Genomic DNA, 23,752 nt, shown 5'->3' on the forward strand with positions numbered 1-23,752 from the left:
TGATGAGGACTTGGGAGGAAGCTTGGCAGTACCTGCTGACACACATGCTGACACTGATTTGTATTTTTTCTTTGTTTCGTTTTGTTTTTCAGAAGCTTGTGCCCTGACTAATTGATCCGGATATAACCGCTGCAACTCTCACACACGTATCCCGCTCCTGTGCAGACCTAACGGCTGGGGGGAATTTTCCAAACTGTTATCCTCCAAAACCCGCCTGAAGAAGAGGGCATGAAAGGGGTCCCCACAATAAAGCCATAAAACGGCAGAGAGGTGGCTGGGCCAGGCACGCAGGGGTTATGTGCTCCAGCGGCCCAAAGGCGACACATTTTACATCAATACTATTGTCATTCTGATGGGCTGAGAGGCGAGCAGCCGTGGGACAGAGTGAGAGGGGGCTGCGGGGGGCGATGGGGAGGGAGGCAGAGGGTGAAGGAGGAGGGTGGGACACTTGAGATGATCTTAGCCTGAAGAGAACATGCAGGAGATAAACCCACAAGGAAACTGATCAGGACGAATGCAAACAAGATACCCAGACAAAGATCAAAGGACGGCGGCTGTACTGATGACTTATCTGGATTATCAAATCGGTTGCAATGACTGGCACGCGGTGCCTCAACCGCCGTGGCTTTTTCCACAGTTTGTCACATTACAGCCACAATCTTAAATGAAGTAATTCATCAGGGGTTTTATGTGATGGTCAAGCAACACTGTGAAACGATGATCTCAAAGGTTTATGCAAATCATTATCTGTAACGTTGCGTAGCCATGTCTCTGCAGTTAAAGTGTATCGCCCATGAAACTCTCTGAGAATGAATGTCAGGTCTTTCTTGAAACTCCAGAGGACTGAACCTGGCCATTATTTCATCCAAAACTTTCCTTTGTAGCTCTGTCTGAATTTCTGTCTTTTTGTTGTTGTTGTGCTTCAAGCTGAATCTGTCACCCAGCTAAAAGACGTTTTCAATTTTCCGCTCAGGATTGTCCTATATTTTGCTACATCCATCTTTCTGTCTGTTGATCAGTTTCCCTTTTCCCGTGGAGGAAGATATTCCTAACAGTATGATGCTGGGGCTACCACCATCAACACCATCACCACCACACAGTCTTAATTTTATTCTGCACCATGTTTTGCATGTTGGTCAAAAAGTTATTTGATTTTTTTTTTTTTTTTGCCAGTCTTTTGTAAAATCCAGATGTGTGAAGTGCATGACTGACACTAGTTGTCCTATCAACAGATTCCCATATCTGAGTTGTAGATCTCTGCAGTTACATTGGGCTTCTTTGCTACTTTCCTGAATAAGGCCGACAGACATTGTGCCAGCCTTTCTAATATCTAATCATATTTAGAACAATTCAGTGCAAAATGTTCAAAGCTTTGGATAATGTTTTATAATCCAGTTCTGCTTTAAACCTCTCCACAGCTTTATTCCTGATCTGTCTGCTGACTTCCTCTTCGTGATGGTGTTTGCTCTCTAATGTTGTCCAACAAAACTGATGCCTTCACTGAACAGAGGGATTTATACTAAGATTGAATTACACAAAGATTGACTCTATAACTGGCTAGTTCATTTCTGAAGGGAGTTCATTTCATTACAGTTCATTGTGGGTGTCAGAATAAAAGGGCTGAATACAAATGCACACTATATTTGTTTTGTAGATTTTGATTCTACACCCCAGTTGTACTTCACAGCAGATGCATAATTTAAAAGTTTAATGAAGACAGGAAATGCTTTACTGGACTGAATTGGCACTTTGAGGCCTTTTACAGAGTTTACACAGTCACAGTTCAAATTATTATTATTATTATTTTTTTTAATTCAATCATAAATGTTCAACTTCAGACAGAAGATTTCATATTGACTAGAGTTTGACCCTAACAAAATTTTAATACTTTTTGTTTTAAATTCCTGGCATTTCACATCCACGCATACAACTCAATCAAATTCTGGTTATTTTTGTCTTCTTCTACTTTTACAGGGAAAACATTTTTTGATTAAATCACCACAGACTGCAGAACTTACTTCTATTAGACTTTAGCTCAGAATTTCTGTCTCAAAGGTGGAAGTTAGAAAGCTTTTAACTACATTTATTAAATATTGCATACATATTTAAACATGTGGACAGCAACAAGGTTCTATCATTAAGGGTTCAGCATTTGTTTTCAATATGCCTGAGAGTTGTAGCACAGTGACTGCTTGTCTGAGAGTCACTTTTTCCGTTTCTGTATTTGATACAATGCGCCCTCCTTCGCCAAAAAAGGTGGGAATCGCCATGGCAACCAGTGATTATAAGCATTTTTCAGGTTTCTGGTTCTCACATGACTCAGCAGGCTCTTCTTTCCCATCATAATCAATCAACAGGTAAGCTTTAAATTCTCTCTCTACATATAATTTGATGTGTGTTAAATTTTCTAACAGTAATTTTAAGGGCACATTAAATATTCTCTGAACACATTCTAGTCGAAATCAATTTTCTTCGAACCACTTTAGCTTCTTTTTCATATTTCCACCCCCCCCCAAAACACTATGAAAGAATGTGACCTATCTCAAAATAAACAGGCTATAATTTTCGTGTCGGTTAAGCAGACTTTCAGGTATTCACAAGGCCAAGGCAGCTAAACGTTGTACATTTTTGTCCTCTGTTTTGAATAAATTCATAGATTTAAGTTTTTACTTTTTAAAACCTTTTTTTTTCAGTGCTTTGCTGAATCAAGTCAGGTTTATTTGTATAGAAGATTTTAGAAAAAAAAAAAAAATTGTAAAACAAGAAGGAAATAAACAGTGCATTTTGTCAAATGGTGCCATCAAAATCATCAATACACAACAAATATCAATTATCAATCAATTAAATACCAAACTAGATTCCCCAACTAGGGTTGGTAAAGCATCCATCTATTATTTATTGCCACCAAAATAATATTGTAAGCCTCTTACCAAAAAAAGTCAGAGATGTTGACTCCTTTTGTTAGATGAAGGCCAAACATAAACACTGACAGAATTTGGACTTGACAGACGTATTTTAATTGATTTATTGAAAATCAGATAACTTTATTTGATCAAACTGGTTGCAATGTTAAAGTGGGTGCTAATGGGATTTTTCCACTAGTTCTTTCTATTTTCAACACTGCAAAATCTAGGTCTGGCACCAATAAACAGTTTATATCTCAGCAACAACTTTGAGTCAGGACCAAGGGAAGAAAAGGTTTACTGTGGGCTTGGGTTGATTCATTGAAGCCATCAAAATCTGGATATAGCTTAGTTTTTGATCTAACTAATTTGTAATAAAAAAATAAAAAATAAAATAAAAAATACACAAACCTTTGAATTCTGAGTGTCAATGCTAACAAAAAGTTGTATTAAAATATCAGAAAATCACTGTTTCTAAATTCATCACTCAGCACAAACAATAATTAGGTCAAATCACAGTATGAGATGGTTGACCATTAGCTTTTTCATACCACCAGGCAGAGTTAACTCTCACTTTTTAGCGGTACTGGTACCAATTGGATCAGGTTGTTTAAAACAGTATTATTTTGCAGCATTAGGAATTTTGAGATAAATAATTGAATTTGTGTAGTTAAACTGTCTCGCTTCACTGAATTTTTCCATAAAAAAGTACGAGGATCATACATGTAGGAAATCCTTAAAATGATGCAATGCATTAAATATTCTCTTCTTTTTAAAGAAACGTTTTATGTCTAGTTTAATCTGCGCTGCGCTGGCGATCTTTCCAGGGTGTCATCCGCCTCTCGCCCAGTGACCGCTGGAGACAGGCACCAGCACCCCTCACAAACTCACTAGGGAAAAGGGTTTAAGATAATGGATGGATGGATCCAACTTAATTTTTAATTTACAAAAATAGTCAAGTGATTTACTCATCATAAAGCATCAAAAACATATCTTGTTCTATTAATTGAACAAGAGATATTCACAAGATGTGTTTTTTATGTGAAGAAAAAGTTGACCTGCAATGAGTTCAACTTCGGTGAGTCACTAGTTGGAAATTTTGTCCCACCAATCAATTTCAGCAGTGATGCGTTTGAGGTGTTTATTGCATGTAAAGCCCTTTTCCAACATCTTAATCAGAGCAGAATTGTGAACTTTGAGTATGCCCAGGACTTTTCACTCTTAGCCAGTCCTTGGTGGAATTACTGTCATTTTTTTGGGTCATTGTCATGTAGCTGGTTCCAGTTGTACTTTAGGTTTATTTATTTTTACAGAATGACTCAAATATTTCTCTGTAATACCCAGTGGAACTCATGGTGGCTTTTGTATGTGACGTGAGCTGTTGCAGCAAAAGCACCACCAAAGCATGACACTTCCACCATTATGCTTTGCAATACTGTGTGTTTGGTTTATATAAAAAGATTGTAACTGTTCTGGTGACCCATTTTTTCTAGAAATCCTGGCATTTGGCTACATTTTCTCTGGCAAACTTCAGTCTATTCTTCATGGATTTTTTTTTAGAGAGCAAAGCTTACCCACTTATAAAGTTACACTTGTGGAGTCACTCTCAGACACAAAAGCTGCTACTATCCACAAGGCCTCTGGCAGCTTTTTGACTCTCACTGTGGTTGTTCAGTCTTACTTCAATGAATATAACAAACTGTCTGAAGTTTAAAGAATAAAATGCAGAATAAGTATGTTTATCTAATTTTTTTTTACTTCTGTATGCAATTTTAACCATTTCAAGGGGGAAAATGTATTTCTAGAAAGGTTAAATATATTTTTAATTAAATATTCACATGTAATATTTTTAAAAAACTGAATTTTATAAATTGTTTCCGCATTTTCTCATTATCGACGAGTTATCATGCAACTTCTCCTGTAATACTTCAGGAAAACTGCTCAGGTCTCTCTGTTGCGGTGCCACAGGGCCTCTGTCCTTCTGATGGCATCCTCTCGAACCTTTGCTACGTGAACCAAGAGGGTCGCTGAGCAGGAGCAGGGTGTTTGCTTTCCGCAGAATAGATTGCGTGCCTATTGAAGGGAAAGAGCCCAGTTACCATAGCTAAGAAGTCAGCCCATCAGCCGCCCACTTGGTGTTTCATTTCCCCGTAACAAAGAAGTTTGGTTGGAAAATGGGCACTGACTGAGTAGCCTTCGACCTACCGCCTATTTCTGTGAATGTGGGGGGTAAATTTGGTAGAAACAGATCGACGTCCTGGTGTAACACGTATAAAGCTCCCTATAACCAGCTGTGGCAGGAGTATTCTCCTTTATAACCAATCGTTTTTCACCGGCTCAAGTCAACATGTGGTATTGTCAATGCGGTGCTGACAATGAGGCGCGTCTGATTTTGATTATGAACGCTGTTGTGTGTTACAGCATCGTCAGAAATGTGCAGAGCTCAGCTTTGGATGACAGCTGCTGTGTGGGAGCGACAGACAGTGATTTGAGGGCCAAGGGTAGGTTAGGAGAATGTCAGTGGTCTTATTTATGAGTACAGGCGAAGGAATCAGTCTGCGGTCTGAATCCGAACAACATTGAGACCACATTTCCCAGGTCGAGGCTGCAAGTGCAACGCAAAAATGCCTGGAAAGGCAGCAGCAACTGAGCTCCATGTCGCTGGAAACGAACAGCGCTTGTGGTGAGGTTTTTTAGAAATATCTGCAAAAGAAGACCGCAGTCTGTGAGAAGGGGGGGCGAGGGGGGGAGGCAAACACTGGGGTCCCCTACCGTGCCGGTTTCTAGGGTGACCTGAGAAAGGCCATAACCAGGTCCGGCTCTTTCTTAGGCCTAATCAGCGTATTACCACAAAGAAGGACATGTGTTAAGCCCCCCACCTCTCTACCAATCCTACTCAATCCGAATAGCATGGCTGGACACAGGCAGCCAATAAAACCAGGATTAGGAGGGTATTTAAGTACACTGAGGCTGTTGCGAGAAAGTTTCTGAACATACCCAATCCCGCCCTTTTCATCAGTCCTCTCTGTCTGTCTTTCTTTCCATCTTTCACTATATTTTACTCTTTTCCTTCCTCTTTTCAGTGCTCTCATCGTGTAAGCTCCTCACACAAAGGAGCATCCAGGAATTACTCATTTTGTTGGAGTAGCTCAGCAAATTCCCAGTACCTCTCGTCCACCTCCCTCCTTTATGCTCCGGATCCTGTGCTTTGTATGTTTGTGATAAAGAATTGTGCTAAATCTCAGTGGCAATTTTGCGAGAGTTTGACTGAGTTTGAGGAAGAAGCCTACTCGTCTATGGACTTTAGAGCGGATTCAGCCATGAGCCGGAGTCGTGGTTGATTCATGTTGCTTCCATCTGTTGAGCAATTCTCAGTAATTAATACCTGATGACGGTAGTGAAGGCCAATCTGGCGACGTGTTCTGCTGTAGGATGTAAATTGTGTTTATTGTTGTGACTGTATTGAGATTTGGAAGTGATACGCCACTCGGCGGTTCGGAGACCCGTCTCCTGGAAATGGAACACTGTTAAAGATAACACAAATGCCTTTGTCTGGACTTTTTAGGACAGATGACAAGAGTTCAGCCCCCCAAATAAATCTTTTTCATTAGAGCAGCAAACACTCCATCGCTCCATAGTTTGAGTCGCCGTGTGAGCCGCTCGACATAATGCCCAAACCCGCAGCGGTCTTCGGCCGGACACTGGGGCTGCCTAATTAAAGGGCACTTAAGCTCTACAATGTGTGGCCGTGCAAGCTGGAGTTGGTGGGGGTCCCTCCCCTCACCCCGACGGGGACTCATAAACAAGGGAGTCCGGGACAGAGTGAGATAAGAGGGCTATGTGCCAGGGACTTTGTTCACACAAGATGAAGAGTCAACAGCCTCCCCATCTCTCACCCCTCTTTTAGCCATCCCCCCTAATAACCAACTTCTTCAGAGAAGCTGCGAACACAATGTCATCCCACTCCCCTCCTCTTGCTCTCAATCACCACGGGGACAATGAGGGGACCCCCCGCCACCTCATCTTCACCGTCCTCCTGCCCCTCCCCTACCGCCAAACAGACACTTCTTTTATTGAAATTCTTTGGTGTTCTAATCCTCAGCTTCCTCCGGGGCCAATAATGGACTCCCTGCATCAGCCTTTTCCAGCGAGGCTATCATCCTAGCCTGTCTGGGTCACAAGTCCACCCCTGCTGGAGAGAAATCCCCTCCAAGTGTCATTCCTGTCACAACCCGTGTAAAAATCCCCAGCACCGTTGACTGACACATTAAACAAAAAAACAAACAAACAAAAAACAGCCAAATAGTTCTGCGTTTAGGTAAACTTTCTTCCAGCATTGCTTGGTTACAGTTTTAATTGGATGCTTCACACTTTTGTGCACTAATGCCTACAGTAGACCATATTCAAATGTATTTAAATTTTCTTTTTTTTTTTTCTTCTTTTTAAGTTTCTAGAATTATTACTTTTTTCTTTACTTAACATTGTTGCTACTGTATATTTTTACTATTTAGAATTAAATATCAAACAAAATATATGGCACTAAAGAAAAGCAGTTTTATTTTCAACATAATGCTCAATATATGTATTTTAGTTTTTCATGATTGTTAAAACACACAAGAGACACAAGATAATTACTCTGTAAGTTTCTCAAATTATAAGATGGGGGGGAAAAGAGGCTTTTCTACAATAGTTTGTTCCAATAAGCAAGGATTACAGAGAAACATTTGCAGTGTGGAAAAACAGACAGGGACGAAGATCATGATCAGATCTGTGGGTTATTGGTGACATCTGCTGGTCTCCTGCAGTCAGAGTCCTGTGATTGTGATGGCAAAGAAAATCTGAAGTCTTTTTGGATATCAAGAGTGAAATACATGACTGGAATGAGACTTTTCTGATATTTACATACAGCTACAGCTTTACAGACTTGAATCCGACAGATTATCTGCAGTAAAGTTCAAACTGGTTAAAATGTTTCTCATCTAAGAACATCTAATAGACTGCAGATTTGAAAAAAAAAAATAATCAGGTGGCAGCAGCAGGGGTAGAAGTGTTTCTTTACACAGTCCTTATCCACCTTAGCCTAATTTCGGTTTGATAGATAACGACAGTATAAAAACTTTTCAAGTCAAAAATAAAAATAAACTGTATTAATACACAAACTAAATGTTTCAGTGTATATTATAACATTTTCTTGAATGAGTTGTTGTAGATGCTGATGGCTGTGTGAAGTTAACGTCTCCTGTAGCAGTCTATATTACAGCATATTTGAAGAAGCCTCTGAAAGAAGAGACCGCTGTTATTGTGTGTTTTTGCACAGTTTAGGCTAGACTTATACATTTTGCATCTTGAATATAGGAGATCTTAGAAATGAGAAAGAGTGAACTTTCTTCTTTTAATAACTGTAACATGTAACATTACATTTTTTTCAGTTTTAAATCTGCATACAGTTTACCTTAAGAGAAATGAATTGCTAAATTTTTTAAGTCTTATCTGAAGCAGAGTTGTTTAGTTGTTCCACCAGCATCTTAGAACAATAGTTGCAACCGAAAAGTCTGACTTTTAGGCAAATAGCAATATTTTAGGATCAAAGACATCAAAGACTTACTAGTCTCCCCTTCATGTGTATTTTAACATTTCCAAAAAAAATTTTCCCTTTGTCCCATTGCCAATTATGATTTCATACCACTGTCATCTGGGGCTCACATTTACTAGAGCTCTAAGTTTACATAGCTTACCCGTCTAATACACCTGAGGCAATGTGAACATGAGAGATGGTTCCCTGTCAGCCAGTCAAACCTGTTTGATGCCACACAATTCGGGGCGTACTCTTAGAAACAATAGGTCTCATGTAACACTGCATGCAACCAGAACACAGTTTAGCATTTTAGGCCTCGGGCTACTGTGGGCCTAAATTAGCATTTGGACTTATCTTTGAATCTTGTTCTTCAATTTTGGGACCAGAGGATCAAGCTTGTCAGTCTTTTTTTTTATTTTTTATTTTTTTTTACCTCCAGCAAGGTCCTCTCTTACATTAGCTACATAAGTAGTAAAGGGTGCCCTACTCCAACAAAGCACCAATCAAAAACGCAATTCCCTGACAAATATTGTCATCATAACTTAGTTAACTCAGTAAGAAGCTATAGTCTGAGACAAAATTTGATACTTTGTACCTGTCACATTGGGTGGATTGCCGTAGCTAAACAAAGATTTTCTAAAACATAAAATGCAGTCTTGAATAATCTGACGATCAGCTTTAAAATGTTTTGAGAATCTTGCAGCTATTACTTTAAAATTAAAGGGGAATGGAAACTTTGTCAATGCACACCTCATCAACACGTTGAATTGGACATTTAGAATAGAAAGACATCATATGATGTACATTTTTGTTATTTGTTGATGCTTGGTCACCCTCAGTCTCTCTTTGTTAGATCTTGAACAAAAGGGCTACCTCCCAATCGACCCAACAGCCCTGCCCCCACCCTGAACCTCTTCCTCACAGCTCCACCAGACTAGCGGCAGCAGCAGTTGGGAAGGACCTGGTGGAACCTCTGCTTAGCTTGTCATACAAACCACAGCACACTTAAAAACAGTTGTGAACAGCATCAACCTACAGCATGGAAAAGCATTGTTGTGACGATGTGGTGAACGGGGAGTGTTGGAAAGGTTAGGAGGATCTTAAAGAGACAGAGGCTAATCTCAAGGCACCAGATATGGCTACGATGCAAAGTCAAAATTGTTTTTGATATATGCAACATTTTCAAAATAATTGCAGGTAACATAGTTACCTGATTATGCTATAAAATGGCACGATATGTCACTGAAAAAATGCATGATACCCCTTCTTTAATAGGTCAATTTCTTCCAGTGTATTTGATGCTGATCCAATGGGATGAGAACACATGCACAGGACATTTGTTGAATGATTTACCTGGTGATCCTTCATTGATAAGCCACTATATAAACTGTTGCAACAGCAGTTCAAGAGATCATCAAAGATTCACTGTAAGCCTTTTTGCACCATACTACTTACTCAGTTTATGTATATCCTTCATTCATTTAACCATCCATAGGTAATTAGGTAATTCATAGGTAATTTATCTATTCATCCATCTACTCATCTCTGTAGAATTATCACCTTTAAACTAAAAGTTTGAAAATGGAAATGGGTTAGAAAATGTATGAATGAAGGAACACTACAACGTAATACTAGAGCTTTAGCTCTCATAGTAGCTCAAAAACTAGTTAAAAAAATTAATAAATAAATTTAGGAAACTGAGAAATTGTTGTTTACACACACACACACGCACGCACGCACACACATACAAAAAAAATCACACAAAGTTCTGTACATAAAATAATATAATTTATGTCTGCCCTGAACGACACTCATTTTTCTTAATCCCACCTCTCTTGGATTACGTGAAGGGGGCGTCGTCCACGACGGCTCACCGTAGCAAGCGCTCATTGCTCGACTCACCCCACGTGACACCGGCCAGCCAACCGCTGCAAAATGCGATGAGCGAAGCCTCCGCGAGGACATGCGCCCGTGAGAGTGAATGTGTCGGTGACGGGCTCTTTGTGGACCGTGCCGTGTTGTCACCAGCTGGCGTTGTGGAGGACGGTGTGCGGGAAGCGGAGCATCGCTGAGCTGCGCCTCTCCGAGCGGATGGTTCCACTCTGAGCGGCCGCGTGGAGCTCGGGAAGAGCGGGGAAGAGACAGATGGGAGCACCCGGACCTCTCCCGGTTACATAACTGAGCTCACAGATCACACAAAAACCAGTGATAACGGACTGTTGCCCCCGGACAGGTCGGAGTTCAACCACTTTCTCCACCCGGTAAGTGGAAACTCACTGAACTGAAGAGAAATCGGCTCATCTTCCCTCCAGCTGCCTTGGCTGGAGGACATTCAGTCTGAGGTAATTCAGTTTGCAGGTAAGTAAGTTTGAAAGCATGCTGGGATGCGGCTGTTCGCTGACGGCAGTGAGTTGTTATTTTTCTCTCTCTAAGGACTTTATCTCGCCTCTATAGGTTACTTTTTGAAATAACAACAAAAACTTTGACATGTGTGACTCTTCAAGCTGTTTTTCCGTTACTGAAAAAGTTGTTATGGCCTGGCAGACTCGCTTTTTATTCATTTTTTTGTATTGTAAACATCTTAAGGGCCCCTTGAACTTTTTCACATTCAGCCACAAACTTAAGTTTGTTTTATTGAATGTAAGTAATCTGCAGCATCAGGTTTTCTTTACCACTGTCTATAACTTGACTCATTCCATAATCCCATACACACTGACCAGCTGTTATGTCCCTTTTGAAAACAACAAAAGATCCCCATGCATGATGGTGCAGTCACCGTGCCTCATAGTGGAGATGGTGTGTTCAGAATTGGGACACAGTGTTTGTAATATATTTTATTAGATGTGTCGGCCAAAATGTTCTAAACTTTGAAATGATACCAGCGTTTTATATTTTAGCAAAAAAAAAATATATATATATATATATATGGAGTAACTGGTGCTCATAAGAAAGTAATCTAAAATGGAATAAATTAAGATGAATGCTCAGAATATGTATAAGATCATACGTATTCCAAAGTACTAATTTCTAGGTAGACTGTAAGTAAATTCTGACTGAACTAAGATCAGGGTTTCAACCAAATGCAAATGTGGAGACGGATTGTTTCACAGCCCCAGGCTACGACCAGATAACCCTCCTGTCCTTTACTTCTCTGTCTTACGCCTGGAATGACTAATAGATCTTACATTTACAAAGAGAGTTACTGAGAAATTCAACGTTTAGGCAGAAGATTAATTAGTTATGCTCTCCTGTCTAAGCAGTCACTGCTTTAATGATGGTCTTCAACAAATTCTTATGTAAAACTTAATTTATTTTATTAATTCAAAAAGTGGAACTCAGTTGTTAATTTCAAGAGTTTTTTTTAGTTTTTAGTTTAGATGCCTTCAATTAAAAGGGTTTTAAAAAAAGATTTTCTTGTACTTGACCAACAAGTCGAAAGAAAACCAGTTTTTAATGTAATATACTTCCTGATCATGAGTTAAACTGGAAAAAGTTGTCGCCAGAAATTTTACCCAAAATCACCAGAATTTCATTTTCTTTTCTTTGGTGATTCATTAAAACCAAATGTTTTATAATGCATGTTTTACAAAGTGCTGTCCAGCATATAGCAAATCCTTTTTCATCACAATAAAAAAAAAAGGACATAATAATTAATATTGCATGGACTATTGGGAATAAAATCATTACTTATTAACACATTTCGAGTGTCACGAGTTCATACTTTACTCATCAATTCACCCAGAGTTTCCCTGCAGCTCTATAGGAATAAAAAGAAAAAAAAAATGAATATGCCTAATGAGACTCTGGGTCATCGTCCTGTGATCTATCAACAAAGATTGTCAAATAATTACCTTCTGCAACCAAGAAAAAGTCATAGCCGTGAACAATTGGACTTTTGTTTATGTTGTATCAGATAAATCCCAGCGACGTCGGCGCACGCCGCCATGAACGTGGGCACGGCGCACAGCGAGGTGAACCCCAACACCCGGGTGATGAACAGCAGGGGCATCTGGCTGTCTTACATCCTGGGCATCGGCTTGCTTCACATCATCCTGCTCAGCATCCCCTTCGTCAGCGTCCCGGTCGTCTGGACCCTCACCAACCTCATCCACAATCTGGTGAGAGGAATTCCAGCGGGCTTTACGTCCGCCGTGTGGCTTTGACATTTTTGTGAGCGAGACGGGTAACGGCGAAGCAGTTGTGATATTTTTTTTTTTTTTTTTTTTCTGAAAGCGTTTGTTTGGTGGTTCAAATTAAGACAGCGGTTACAATGAACATGCCGTGTTCAGAGGTGTTGCTATCACCAGTTGCACAAACTTGTTTTTAAGTTTAAACTTAGAGAAAAAGCCAAATTTTTCCCAGTTTTCTTCCTGTTAATATCTCTGATTTGCTGGTTGTCTGTGCGTTCGTTGCAGTGCATGTACCTCCTGCTTCACACGGTCAAAGGGACTCCCTTCGAGACCCCGGATCAGGGCAAGGCTCGCCTCCTGACCCACTGGGAGCAGATGGACTACGGCGTGCAGTTCACCGCTTCGCGAAAGTTCCTCACAATCACGCCCATTGTCCTGTAAGTGATCCACCCGTTCTCCCCTCGTTGCTGAGGTTCCCTTGATCCGTTTTCTTTCTCCTTCTGCTCTCTGCTACCTTTCACTCTTGCGAAGTGGGCCAGTAGATCACAGTGGTTACTCTCCACATCCACAAACTGACAGAGGACTTGGGTTTTCCGCAGGTGCACCAATAAGTGCTTTCCTGGCTTTTTCTTCCCTCGTTATCATGAGAGTTCAGTTTACAGGAGGCACTTTGGTTTCCTGGGTCAGATTTGCAGCCTCAGCAAGAATACTGTAATGAGAGCAGCTCTGCAGGTGTACACTGTGCTTCTGTACACATTTGTCGTCTCGTTTTGCACTCAGCGCCGACAGGAAGTAGTTTGTCAGCGCCGGAACGAAACAGCAGTGCAGGACGTTGTAAGTCTGTAGAGGCCTTAAATGTGCTGCTGTTCCCAAGGCAACGGCTCAGAGCGTTTTCAATTCTCACCCAAGTGTTGCATGGTTAATTAAAAGTGAAATTATGCTATAAATGAAATCACAAGTAAGGTGTAGAAATGTACTTTGTGTCATTAGAACGTCATATCAGGTAACAAGATGACTACAAAAAGCTGCTGGGTCAGCACTAAATGTCCTGTGGCAGATCGAGCCACATTATAGTTTGCAAAAAGCTGTATCAGAAAAGACCAAAACTGCAAAATAAATAAATAAATAAATACAAAAGGACAAAGGGACAAAATGACCTGCGCCCCTCAGGTTTGAGGAGACTACTTCCATTATGTTTTCGTAATTTATTATTTACAAATGTAGCTGTGGGGTGGATATGGATATAAATACCTTGTATCAAAATGTGGCTGATTCAAATTGTCACCTTTTTTTATGTTGATGATAGTCGTTCTTTGCTTTGCATTGTTTCTCGAACTGGCCATGAAAAACTTACAAGCTGCTTTTAATGTCTTTCGGGATAACATACTTAAGCTGAAGCTTGTTCTAAATCCGTTTTAGACAAAGCTGCTTATTTTAAGCAATTCTAAAAATAGATTGCATATATACTTGCTGTGGTTGCCCTGGATGGAAGGGACAAATAGATGATCAGTTCCTATAAATACTTTGGTATGTTAATGGAAGACTTCCTCAATTATTGAGATGAATATGAGTAAAACTAGATTTTTATTAATGCAATAAGCTGTACTTTTATTTTAATGTAAAAAAAAAGTGACTTGTTGCTGCCACTTTTTTTAAATCTGTGTTGAACTATAGTGACCTTTTGTATAGTTGTGCTTCTCCCCATTGTCTTCAATAGATTGATACAATTTATCATCCTGCCCTGAGATTTATAGCAAAATGCAACATCTTGACCCACACACTCAAAAAACAAACAAACAAACAAACAAAAAAAAAAGCACAAAAGATCACCAGGCAATAGTCCTTGTGTTCCAATAATCAGCTCTTGGTTTCTGCTCCGAACTTGGGGAAGAAAGGCGTTTGCCTGTCGGGTCCCATGACGTGGAACACTCTGCAAAATGTCTTGAGTTACCTGAGTGAATTTTAAAGCTAGATCGACAGATTGACGGTTTTAGACGTGGCTTCGTTAAATTGTCAGCTTTCAGTTCTGTCTGATGTAACATTTACAAACTGTGTCCATTGTTTTTTCCTAGCCATTAGCCTGAGCGGTTAGTTAGCTCAGCTTCACACACGCAGCCACCTGAGCTGCTGGTTCTTTGGAAGCTACGGCTAACAAAGAAAATCCCCTCCCATCGTTACATGTAGTAATTTAACACTTGCACATCCTTACTGAGCTGTGATATTGCTGTTCTAACGTTGTACTATTATTGATTAATTGGAAATGAGTTATTTCTCAATATTTTGTTGTCTTGTCATGATTCATTAGGTGGTTGATTTGATCAGTTTGCGTATTTTTCATTTTCGTATTTTTAGAGAAAAGTGCTCTGTAATATCACCGCTTTAGGCTGGTGTTCTGAGAACACAAAGACTGAATGTTTGTTGTATAATAATTTCTGATATTCAAAATTCAAAAATTATTTATTGATCCCAATTGGAAATTTAATGTTGTTGTAACTAATTAATTCAAGCGGTTCCCTGACGTTTTATTTTGACTAAGAGGAATTCTATCTTTATTATTGCTTTTGTTAAAAATTAATTATTAATTATTCATCATTACATAAAGCAAATTTTGTTGCCAATCCAAAAATTAGGGTTTTTGGAGTGAAAATCTGGATTCACATTTGAATAAAATGGTAAGACGGTAGTCCATACTTGCTAGAAAATCCTCCAGTGTGAATGAATCACATCATTTTTATGCTAAAAAAGGCTAATTGCATTAAAATCAGTTAATATGCATCTAATGATTCTGAAGTACAATCTAAAAACAGCATGAAATGTCACCCAAAGAAAGATTGTTTTTACTGTTTTCTTGCAGATCTGGCCAAAACTTCAGCTTTTAAGCACAGAAAAGGGTCAACTTCTGCCAAAAAAAAAAAAAAAAAATCTGTGATGTTGAACATATTCCTGACGACTCCTTGAACTCTGATTCTCCATCTCCTTTCTCCGCTTCTCTTTTTGCTTCAGGTATATATTAACCAGCTTCTACACAAAGTACGACAGAGTCCATTTTGTGGTCAACACCGTGTCCTTGCTCACGGTACTCATTCCCAAACTGCCGCAGCTGCACGGCGTTCGGATCTTTGGGATTAACAAGTACTGACAGCACGGAAGAAGAAGAGATGGAGGTTTACGGTTCCCCCCTTGGACCGCTTAGAGCACACGGTCCAATGGGCCTCTGATGAGGACCTTATTCTACTCAAGTGCTCCATAAAGGAAACCTGCTGAGGATACCACCACGGTTCCCAATCAGCAAGACTCTGAGGAGAAAGCACAAGCGGACCGCGTCGTCTTTGCAACAAGCTGTGGTTCATCCTAAATGGTTTACAAACGCGTCAGGTCTTCTTCGAAGACAAATTTCTGACATTTCTGAAGACGATGCACAAAACGAGTCTGTGCTGTTTCACTCTGCTGGCACTAAGAGGCAGTTTTTAAAGTAAATTTTTGTCTAATGATACACTACTGTATTTATTCAGCCTCGCTCAAGGCCGCGGCTTCGTCTCTTTTGAGGTCTGCGGCTTCGGTTGAGAGCAACAACGCTACACTGACGCGGTGAGGAACCGGCGAACTGCTGGAGAGGCGAGACACGAGAAACCACCAAGTTATATTTGGCTCCCCTCCGCTCTGCTCTGCTCTGCACTGCGCGGGGTCAAGACTGGGAAGTTGAGCAGCTCTTATTTTTATCTGGCCGTTTCCGTATTTGGAAAATTCTTGTCCTGGTTTGTCCTGTATGCAAAGTCCTCTGGCACAGAATGCGTGAGCCGTCTGGGACGGGCCAGCAGACCCACGGTCTCCGTTAAGAGATAAGATTTTATTAAAATACCAACAAGGGTATGCATTTAAACGATAGAGGTACTTGCTTCAGCTGGTTCCTGTTGACAGAGCAGTCGAATGTAATCCAATTACAAAATGCCACATGTTGCTCAAGATGTTTTTCTTATTTACTTCAAAGATGCACAGATTAAAATTCCTCTGAATTATGACATTAGGTTGTTTCATCTTCTTTACATCTGTGTGTCTTGTGCAAAAAAAAAAATACATTTATAGCCAGATTTCTTTGATGCTTCTATTCAATCCATGTTTTAGATCCAATTAAGCTCCAATTTGGCAGAGCCTTGCTAGCATCACTAGCAAGGCTCTGAGGTGTACCAAGGTTTTTAAAAATCTGAGGTTTCAAAACTTCACTGCAAGCCCAATGCCAACGGGTTGGTGCCCACTGCTGGTAAGCTGGCTGAAAGAAGGCTCCTACACCTCATCTTTGCATTTGAGAAAGACTAAATTGTCCTCTCAGAAAAATTTGGTTGGAGCCAAAGTCATAGAATAAAGATCATACTGTGAGAAACTCATGCCGACCCATGCCCATCACCAGCCGATCTTATTTTACACAGGAATAAAGCTGTACATTTGTGACAGTAAACATAAAGCGTTGATAATGATGAAATAGACCCTCGCATAACACCGTAAAGGAACGAACAACGGCTAGAATGCTGTAAATATTCTGTGTACCAGACAAGGGGCATCAAATACTCAATTGCCTGTCCAGCTACACAAGCCAAGTTAGTCACATTAAAGGAACGGTCAGATCTGATCCACATGCAGCGCTGGGTACCGAAATGATTGTAGTTGCACGGAGTTACCAGACATGCACACATGGTATTCAAAAGCACATAGAAAGGCACTGACTGAAGCTGCTTCGTGAGTCAAACGGTGTGTCAAAGTGGAGCTTTTATGCTGAGGGACTTTGTTTGGGGTGGAGAAATTCCCTACTTCAAGAACAATTTAACAGAAAAATAATAGAAATGGTTTCATGCAACAAAAACAGTGGGCTCATATGTTTCTCATGCAATTCTTGACCATAATTTGATAGTCTGAAGGCACGGTGTCGTCCTCCTTCCCCCCCTTGGCCTATTACAACACATCTGGTTGTCTCCGCTCCATTCCCCAGCTGTGGTTAGTTGTGGATTGTAGTATTTTGTTGGGCCAAACAACCATAGGGAAATACTGTAGCTGAAGTCGCATGGCTTTGTTATTTAATTTTTAATTATTATTATTTTTATTTATATGAATGTAAAGGAAGCAGCCGTTGATGTCTTAATTGCAAATACAGTATTGGGAAATGGCTGCTGGCGCTCCACAGTGAAACGTGTCGTTATGTAGCGAGCTACTCGGGATCTTTTGAGAATATCTGTTGTTTTCATTGCAAGCAATTTGTTGTGTAACGTTTCCAAAAAAAAAGAGGTTTGTTCATTAGTAACTGTATCTTTAATCGATTTGAGCAGATTAAAAATCAATTTCTGAAGTTTTGACCGTCAGAGAAAACGAGCATCAAGCACATTAATTGAAACCAACTTTTTTTTTTCAACCTAGTGACGAATGTAAAGTTTTTCCACTCGGCTGTTGAGTTGCAGGTACAACATGAGTATTTAATATTTCAGGATATGTGATTAATGATTTAATTTGTTCTTTGAATTGTTAGAACACCTGGACATTATAGATCTACAGAGAGTTGAAAATAAGGTGGAATGAGGATGATTTGCTCTCTTTAGGACACACACTAAACCCCTTACAGACAGTATTGACCAGCCTCCAGTCTCGTTCAGAGGTTAATTTGAATCTTAGAGTTATGTCTCCCACTGGCCTGCTTGGACTGGGCGGAGTGTTTGGCACTTATAGTCCTGAGCCAAATTAAGAATGAAAAATGGATCTAATAAAAGTATAAATTAGCCTGCTCTTTGTGAATTGATTTCTCCGCAGTGGAAGATTTGTCTGCTTTCAAAATTGATTTTTCTTCTTTTTTTTTCACGACATGCTGTAAAGAATATTGTTTGCACTCCTTGTCAACTCTGCGGGGATGCGTCCAGTCGAAAATTAACCCGTGGTCTTTATTTCAGGCTCGTAAACGGATACACGTACCGTACAGTGGTCCTTATGTTAGACAACACCACGGTGGTTTTTAAACATTCATTAAGCGAAAGTAACAAGAGTGGAACAAGGAGGATTTATCGTGACTTGGGTTAACAGTTCTAAAAACCAAGATTTGGTATCCTAATAAAAGCCTTTTCCTGGATTTAAAGGTACTCTTCTTGGTTATATTCTTTCATTTATTTTTAAATATTAAAAGAAAAAAGAAAAAGAAAATAAAAACAGTTGGAGTTTACCTGACTGGGTTGGTTGTTGATAACTTTTACCGTTTTTGATACAAACACTGCCGAGAGCTGCAGAAGGTAACTTTTATAAAAGATGTATATATTTATTTATATATTTGTTAAAACTGTTACTATGTCATTGCAGCATGGTAGGAGGCAGATAATCTGTAAAAAAAAAGAAAAAAAAGCTTCTCTGCTCGTCCCTGTAGTCCTACTGACATCTGCAGAAAAAGACTTAATACATTGTTGTACCATAGCAGCCATTAACTCACCAGTTTCTCTGGCTCTTTCTTTAAGTAGCTTGTTCCACTTTCTCATATTAGTCCATCATGAAAGTCCTCAGTTCTAACAGAGGTAGCATGACTGTGTGAAGGCCGCAGAGGTTTGTTAAAGAGCATTAACGAACAAATAGCATCACGCAAACCAAGAAACACAGCAGACAGGACCGGGATGAAGATGGCCGTGGGATAAAAATCTGTTTCAACAACAGAAAAGATTGATCTTTAAAGATGGCAGATTTTTTTTGTGTGTGTGTCTTTTGTTATAGATGCAACATACAAGCTGAATTTATTTAAGACTGATATTAAAAATCTGGTGCTTCTCCAGCAGAGAGCAGCAAAGAGCCGTTGTATTTGAAAGAACATTGAGCCAAAAACCCAGAGGGGTGTGGAGGGGCTCCCGTTTCTGATCATTAATTTATTATTACAAACAGTGATTTATATGCTCTAGAATACATTTGAGGAGTCTGAGATAGTGTTCATTTAAATCCTTAATGAATACATAAAAATAAAACCATTAAAGTTATAAGTGAGAGGAGGCAACACATGTTTTTGTTTTATTTATTCTAAACAAATGCTTTATTAGTGCCTGTACATTATATATGCAATATCTGAATCATTTATAAATTTTACAACATTTTCTTTATTTGCTTTTGTTGTGTTAGACTGTAACCCCATAGAGTAATCAGATCAGACCTTTAAAAGTTCATAAAAATATCAATTAAAAGGGTACTACTGGTAATATTTTTACTTCTACCCATGAAATTGTTTATGTTTGAGTTTTTATAACTCATTTTCTGTCGGACTGAATTTTTTCTTTGTAACTAGTGAGAGTCAAAGTAGCTATGGCTACCATGTTAGCCATATTGGCTACTTATTGGTAGCCAAGTAGCCATAGGTAGCTACCAATAAAAACTTCTATCACTTTGGCGTACAGCTTACCTCATAAATTCTACAAATAATGCGTGAACATCTCCAATTTGACATGGGTTTTTCTTCCCTCATCTTTGCCAGCCATGTGCTGGTTCATTGTTCTGCAAATGAACCAGAACAAGGTTTCTATTTTACCTTGTTGTTTTATCACATATGTTCAATGAATAAAAGATGATCCAGTTTTTCCTGCTGCATATAAACAAGTTTAAATGAGCTCAGTCTTTGCAAACATGCTATATTTCCATTGTGTCACAGACGTACTTGAATAAATCACATATCCAATGCCGTGGTATGCAAGAGGGATTTTTTTTTTCATGATTTCTTGTGCTTTATCTCATATCCACAAACACTAATGACACGATGCAGAACTAATTTGCTCAGAAACCCATTTATACCATCAGTTAAAAGTATTCTTAACTCTAAAAGCTTTCCGTTTTATGTCCTACTTCTTGCTGCAAATCTACTTGCCCTTGGGGAAGACAGAGATAGGTTGTACCAGAAAGCTGAGTGTATTTCTTTGGGATTTTATGTGATAGACCGGCAGAAAGTGTATAACTGCCAAGTGTAAAATTAGGGGAAAAATGACCCATTGTGTCTCTCCAATTTATCTCAAGAACAGTCTGACTGCATGGAGAGTGTTTGTGAATTGCAATGTTCAAATCTTTCCACACGATCTCATTTGGATTCTAGTCTGGGCTTTCACTGGACCGTCCTAAAATAGGCATAAGCTTTGGTTTAAATAATTTCCTTTTACATATATCTGTATGTTTAGTTTTGTTGTTCCGTTTGGAAGGTGGACTTCACCCCTGTAAACTTGTGTTAAGCTAAAATGAGCCAAAATGCTAATGTTAGCCTAAACGCTGTCAGTAGCATGTGGGGTATCACTAGCATGCTGTTTTACATTCACTTCCTCCATTCAGTATAGTAAACATAGCTAATGTATAAGAAATAGCTAAAATGCTTATTTTAGGGAAAAGGCTAATGCTAATGCACTGCCTTAATTATATTCCTTATTTTTCTGTCTTTAGCTCCACCTATATCCAATACTGACCAATTTCCTTGTCTTTGCTAAAGAAAAACACCCCCCACAGCATGACACTGCTACCACCATGCATAAAAATGGTAGTATTATGTACTTTAGAATAAAATTTTAAAGCGTATGAATAGTTTCACTAGGAATTGTAAACCTTCACTTTTAAATATTCACAAAGTTTCATCTGATAATCTCTCAATTTAGTTATCTGTAATTCAGGAACTGATGCCAGGTGTTTCTGTTTGTTTCCAGCAGCATATTATAGATTTGACCATGTCTGAAAAATGGATTCCAATTTTGATGAGCGCAGCTGCAAACAATCCAATCACCTCTCAACGTTCCTTCCTGCTATGTCTGTGTGAAACATTTCACACGCTTCCCCGAGGTACACAAACAATATGCTAATTTTAGTCTGTTTGCAAAGCAATTGGAAAAAAAAAATCGAGGTGAGTTTTTTTTTTTTTTTTCTATTCTGCAAAACCCGAATCACTGGTATTTTACTTCCCCCTGAGCAGACAGCCCCGGAGTTCAACTCACCAAGGCAATTAAACAACATTTCCTGTGTTGTATAATTTATTTTGTGTTCTATTTACAACAATTTAGTGTGAAGGGCTGTCGCAGAGAATTCAAGGAGTTTAAAAAGAAATGAAAGCAAAATTAGACTTCATTGGTGATGAAAACTGAAATGACATTTCAGGATTTCCAAGTGACCCCAAGTGAAATAAATGAATAGTAAAAAAAATATGTTTATAAATAAAATCTGATGGTTCTATGAATCTTGGTGTCAGGCTCCTCTTTTTCGTAAGTGAGCTCCTTTAGACTCTGTACAAGACTTGGCCACCTGACAGGCAGCCAAACTCTTGAGTTTTATTTAAAAAGTAGAAGAACCATCAGCAGAGAAAGCTGGCCTAGGGCAGCAGTGGACCTTCCAACAAATGAATAATCCAGAAGCTAAAAGAGGCCCTTCTTGGTTGGCAGAGCTCAGCCTTGACTCCACAGAGGGAGATGAAGTTTTGTCTTGGCATCTTTTTCAACACAGCTGAAAGTACAAAAAAGATAAATAAATAGTTGATGTTGAACTTGAGTGACACACTCATTCACCATTTAAGGAGATGTTTTATACCTAGATTGATTGTTTTTTAGTTTTATTATTTTGTATTAACTTTTTTTTTTTATCAAAAAAAGTAAAAAGGAAAGTAGAATTTAGCATTTGTTTCTGCACCTCTGAATAATGCAGACATTATGTGTGTGTGGGGGGGGGTTGGGTTAATTAAATCATGTCCCTATGAACTGCTGAGGAGTTTTTATTTAAATTGAGTTGATGGCAGAGATCCACTTTGAGGCCGAGTCATGATTGCCAAGCTGCTGTCTTAACTCTCTCTGGACCAAGCTTCTGCCCGTTTCTCTGAGCTGAGTTGCTTAAGATGACTGACACAACTTTAGGTAACTGATTAAATCCTAACCATCTGTTTACAGTCACACCCACTGACTGCTGTTTGTCTTCACCGCAGCCATGTTTCCCCCCCGGTGAGTCCCTCTCAGGCCCCGTCGCTACTTTCTCTTCATTCCTTTCTTGTCACTTACCGTGTGCTCACACAGTACGAGTTGCACAAAAAAAGAAAGGAAGAAAAACCCCAAATAGATGAACACCCCCACAGTTAAACCACTTTGGGAAAACAACAGAGCAGAATGTCCTTGAAGAGGAAAAAAAAAACAAAGAAAGAGAAATAACAAGCCAATCTGGGATGCTCAGGAAGCCCCAGGTAATTAATTAAAATCATAGTCACGGGTTAACACCCCGCGGCGCACTTCTAAATCGCAACAAAGCGAAAGCTAATTAGGCTTGTCCCTTAAGCTGCGGTGTTTTATTTATGACGGCATTTCCGGGGCCTTTTCTCAATTTATGGTGGTGCTTCCGTGGTGACCAGCGAATTTTTTCCACCGCTGATTTAAATTTCGTGCCTCGCCGGGCCGTCGTAAATCCGATTTTCTGGGTGGAAATAGAACGTTAATAATGTAAAAGAAGAGTTGTTTATTAATATTAATAGTTTGAGGATTCGTCTTTGTGTTGCTTTATGGGCTGCGTCAAAGCTCCGCCCCGGGACAGTCGTGCCCCCCCACCCCCACCGCCGCCGCCTGAGTCCTCAGAAGCTATTCATCACAGGAATAGCGTCACCACTGGGCTGCCTCATCCATAAAAAGCAATAAAGTGCTTCCAAAGGATTGAGTCAGAGACACCGGTCATGTCCCTTAATAATGTTTCAGATAGTTGGACAGAAGTGAGAAAACTAGCACAAGTCAAGGTTCAAACTTGCTGTGGCTTAGTGAATATTAGAACTTCTCAGCTAAACATGCCCACATTATATATAAAAAAATAAAAACATTGTCTCTGGTTACACATGTGTTCATCTGACCACCGTGACTCTTGAAGCTCTGACTTGGTCCATTCCTTGTGTGCCCCGTGTGTCTGCGCCCCATTTTGATTAAATACCAAAAGAATCCTTTTGATAACTTAATTAGGTTCTTAATTCAAGCAAAGCACACTAGACTTCCCTCTTCCTTATGTGTGCTTTTTCAGACACATGGGAGTTATTCTTGCCTCCACTCTCATCACGAGTACCCTCTGAAGGATGCACTAATTTCATCTTCTGTGTCTCAATTACATTACCCCGGCCGCCACTCTGCGTACGCTCGAGAAGGAAAGCCGAAAACCTCTCC

At 39.6% G+C, this 23,752-nt stretch overlaps 1 protein-coding gene across 1 annotated transcript; it reads left to right on the forward strand.

The window, feature by feature from the left end:
• Positions 1-10,388: 10,388 nt before the first annotated feature.
• ormdl3 (ORMDL sphingolipid biosynthesis regulator 3) lies at positions 10,389-18,711 on the forward strand. The gene is made up of 4 exons (XM_014979941.2): positions 10,389-10,739; positions 12,392-12,596; positions 12,894-13,045; positions 15,612-18,711. Exons 2-4 carry the CDS (start codon positions 12,423-12,425, stop codon positions 15,745-15,747), a joined length of 462 nt encoding a protein of 153 aa, XP_014835427.1. The 5' UTR covers positions 10,389-10,739; positions 12,392-12,422; the 3' UTR covers positions 15,748-18,711.
• The last annotated feature ends 5,041 nt before the right edge of the window (positions 18,712-23,752 follow it).

The sequence above is a fragment of the Poecilia mexicana genome, unplaced genomic scaffold, assembly GCF_051168715.1.
Source record: "Poecilia mexicana isolate PSO_F unplaced genomic scaffold, ASM5116871v1 scaffold_19, whole genome shotgun sequence".
Taxonomy (NCBI): Eukaryota; Metazoa; Chordata; class Actinopteri; order Cyprinodontiformes; family Poeciliidae; genus Poecilia; species Poecilia mexicana.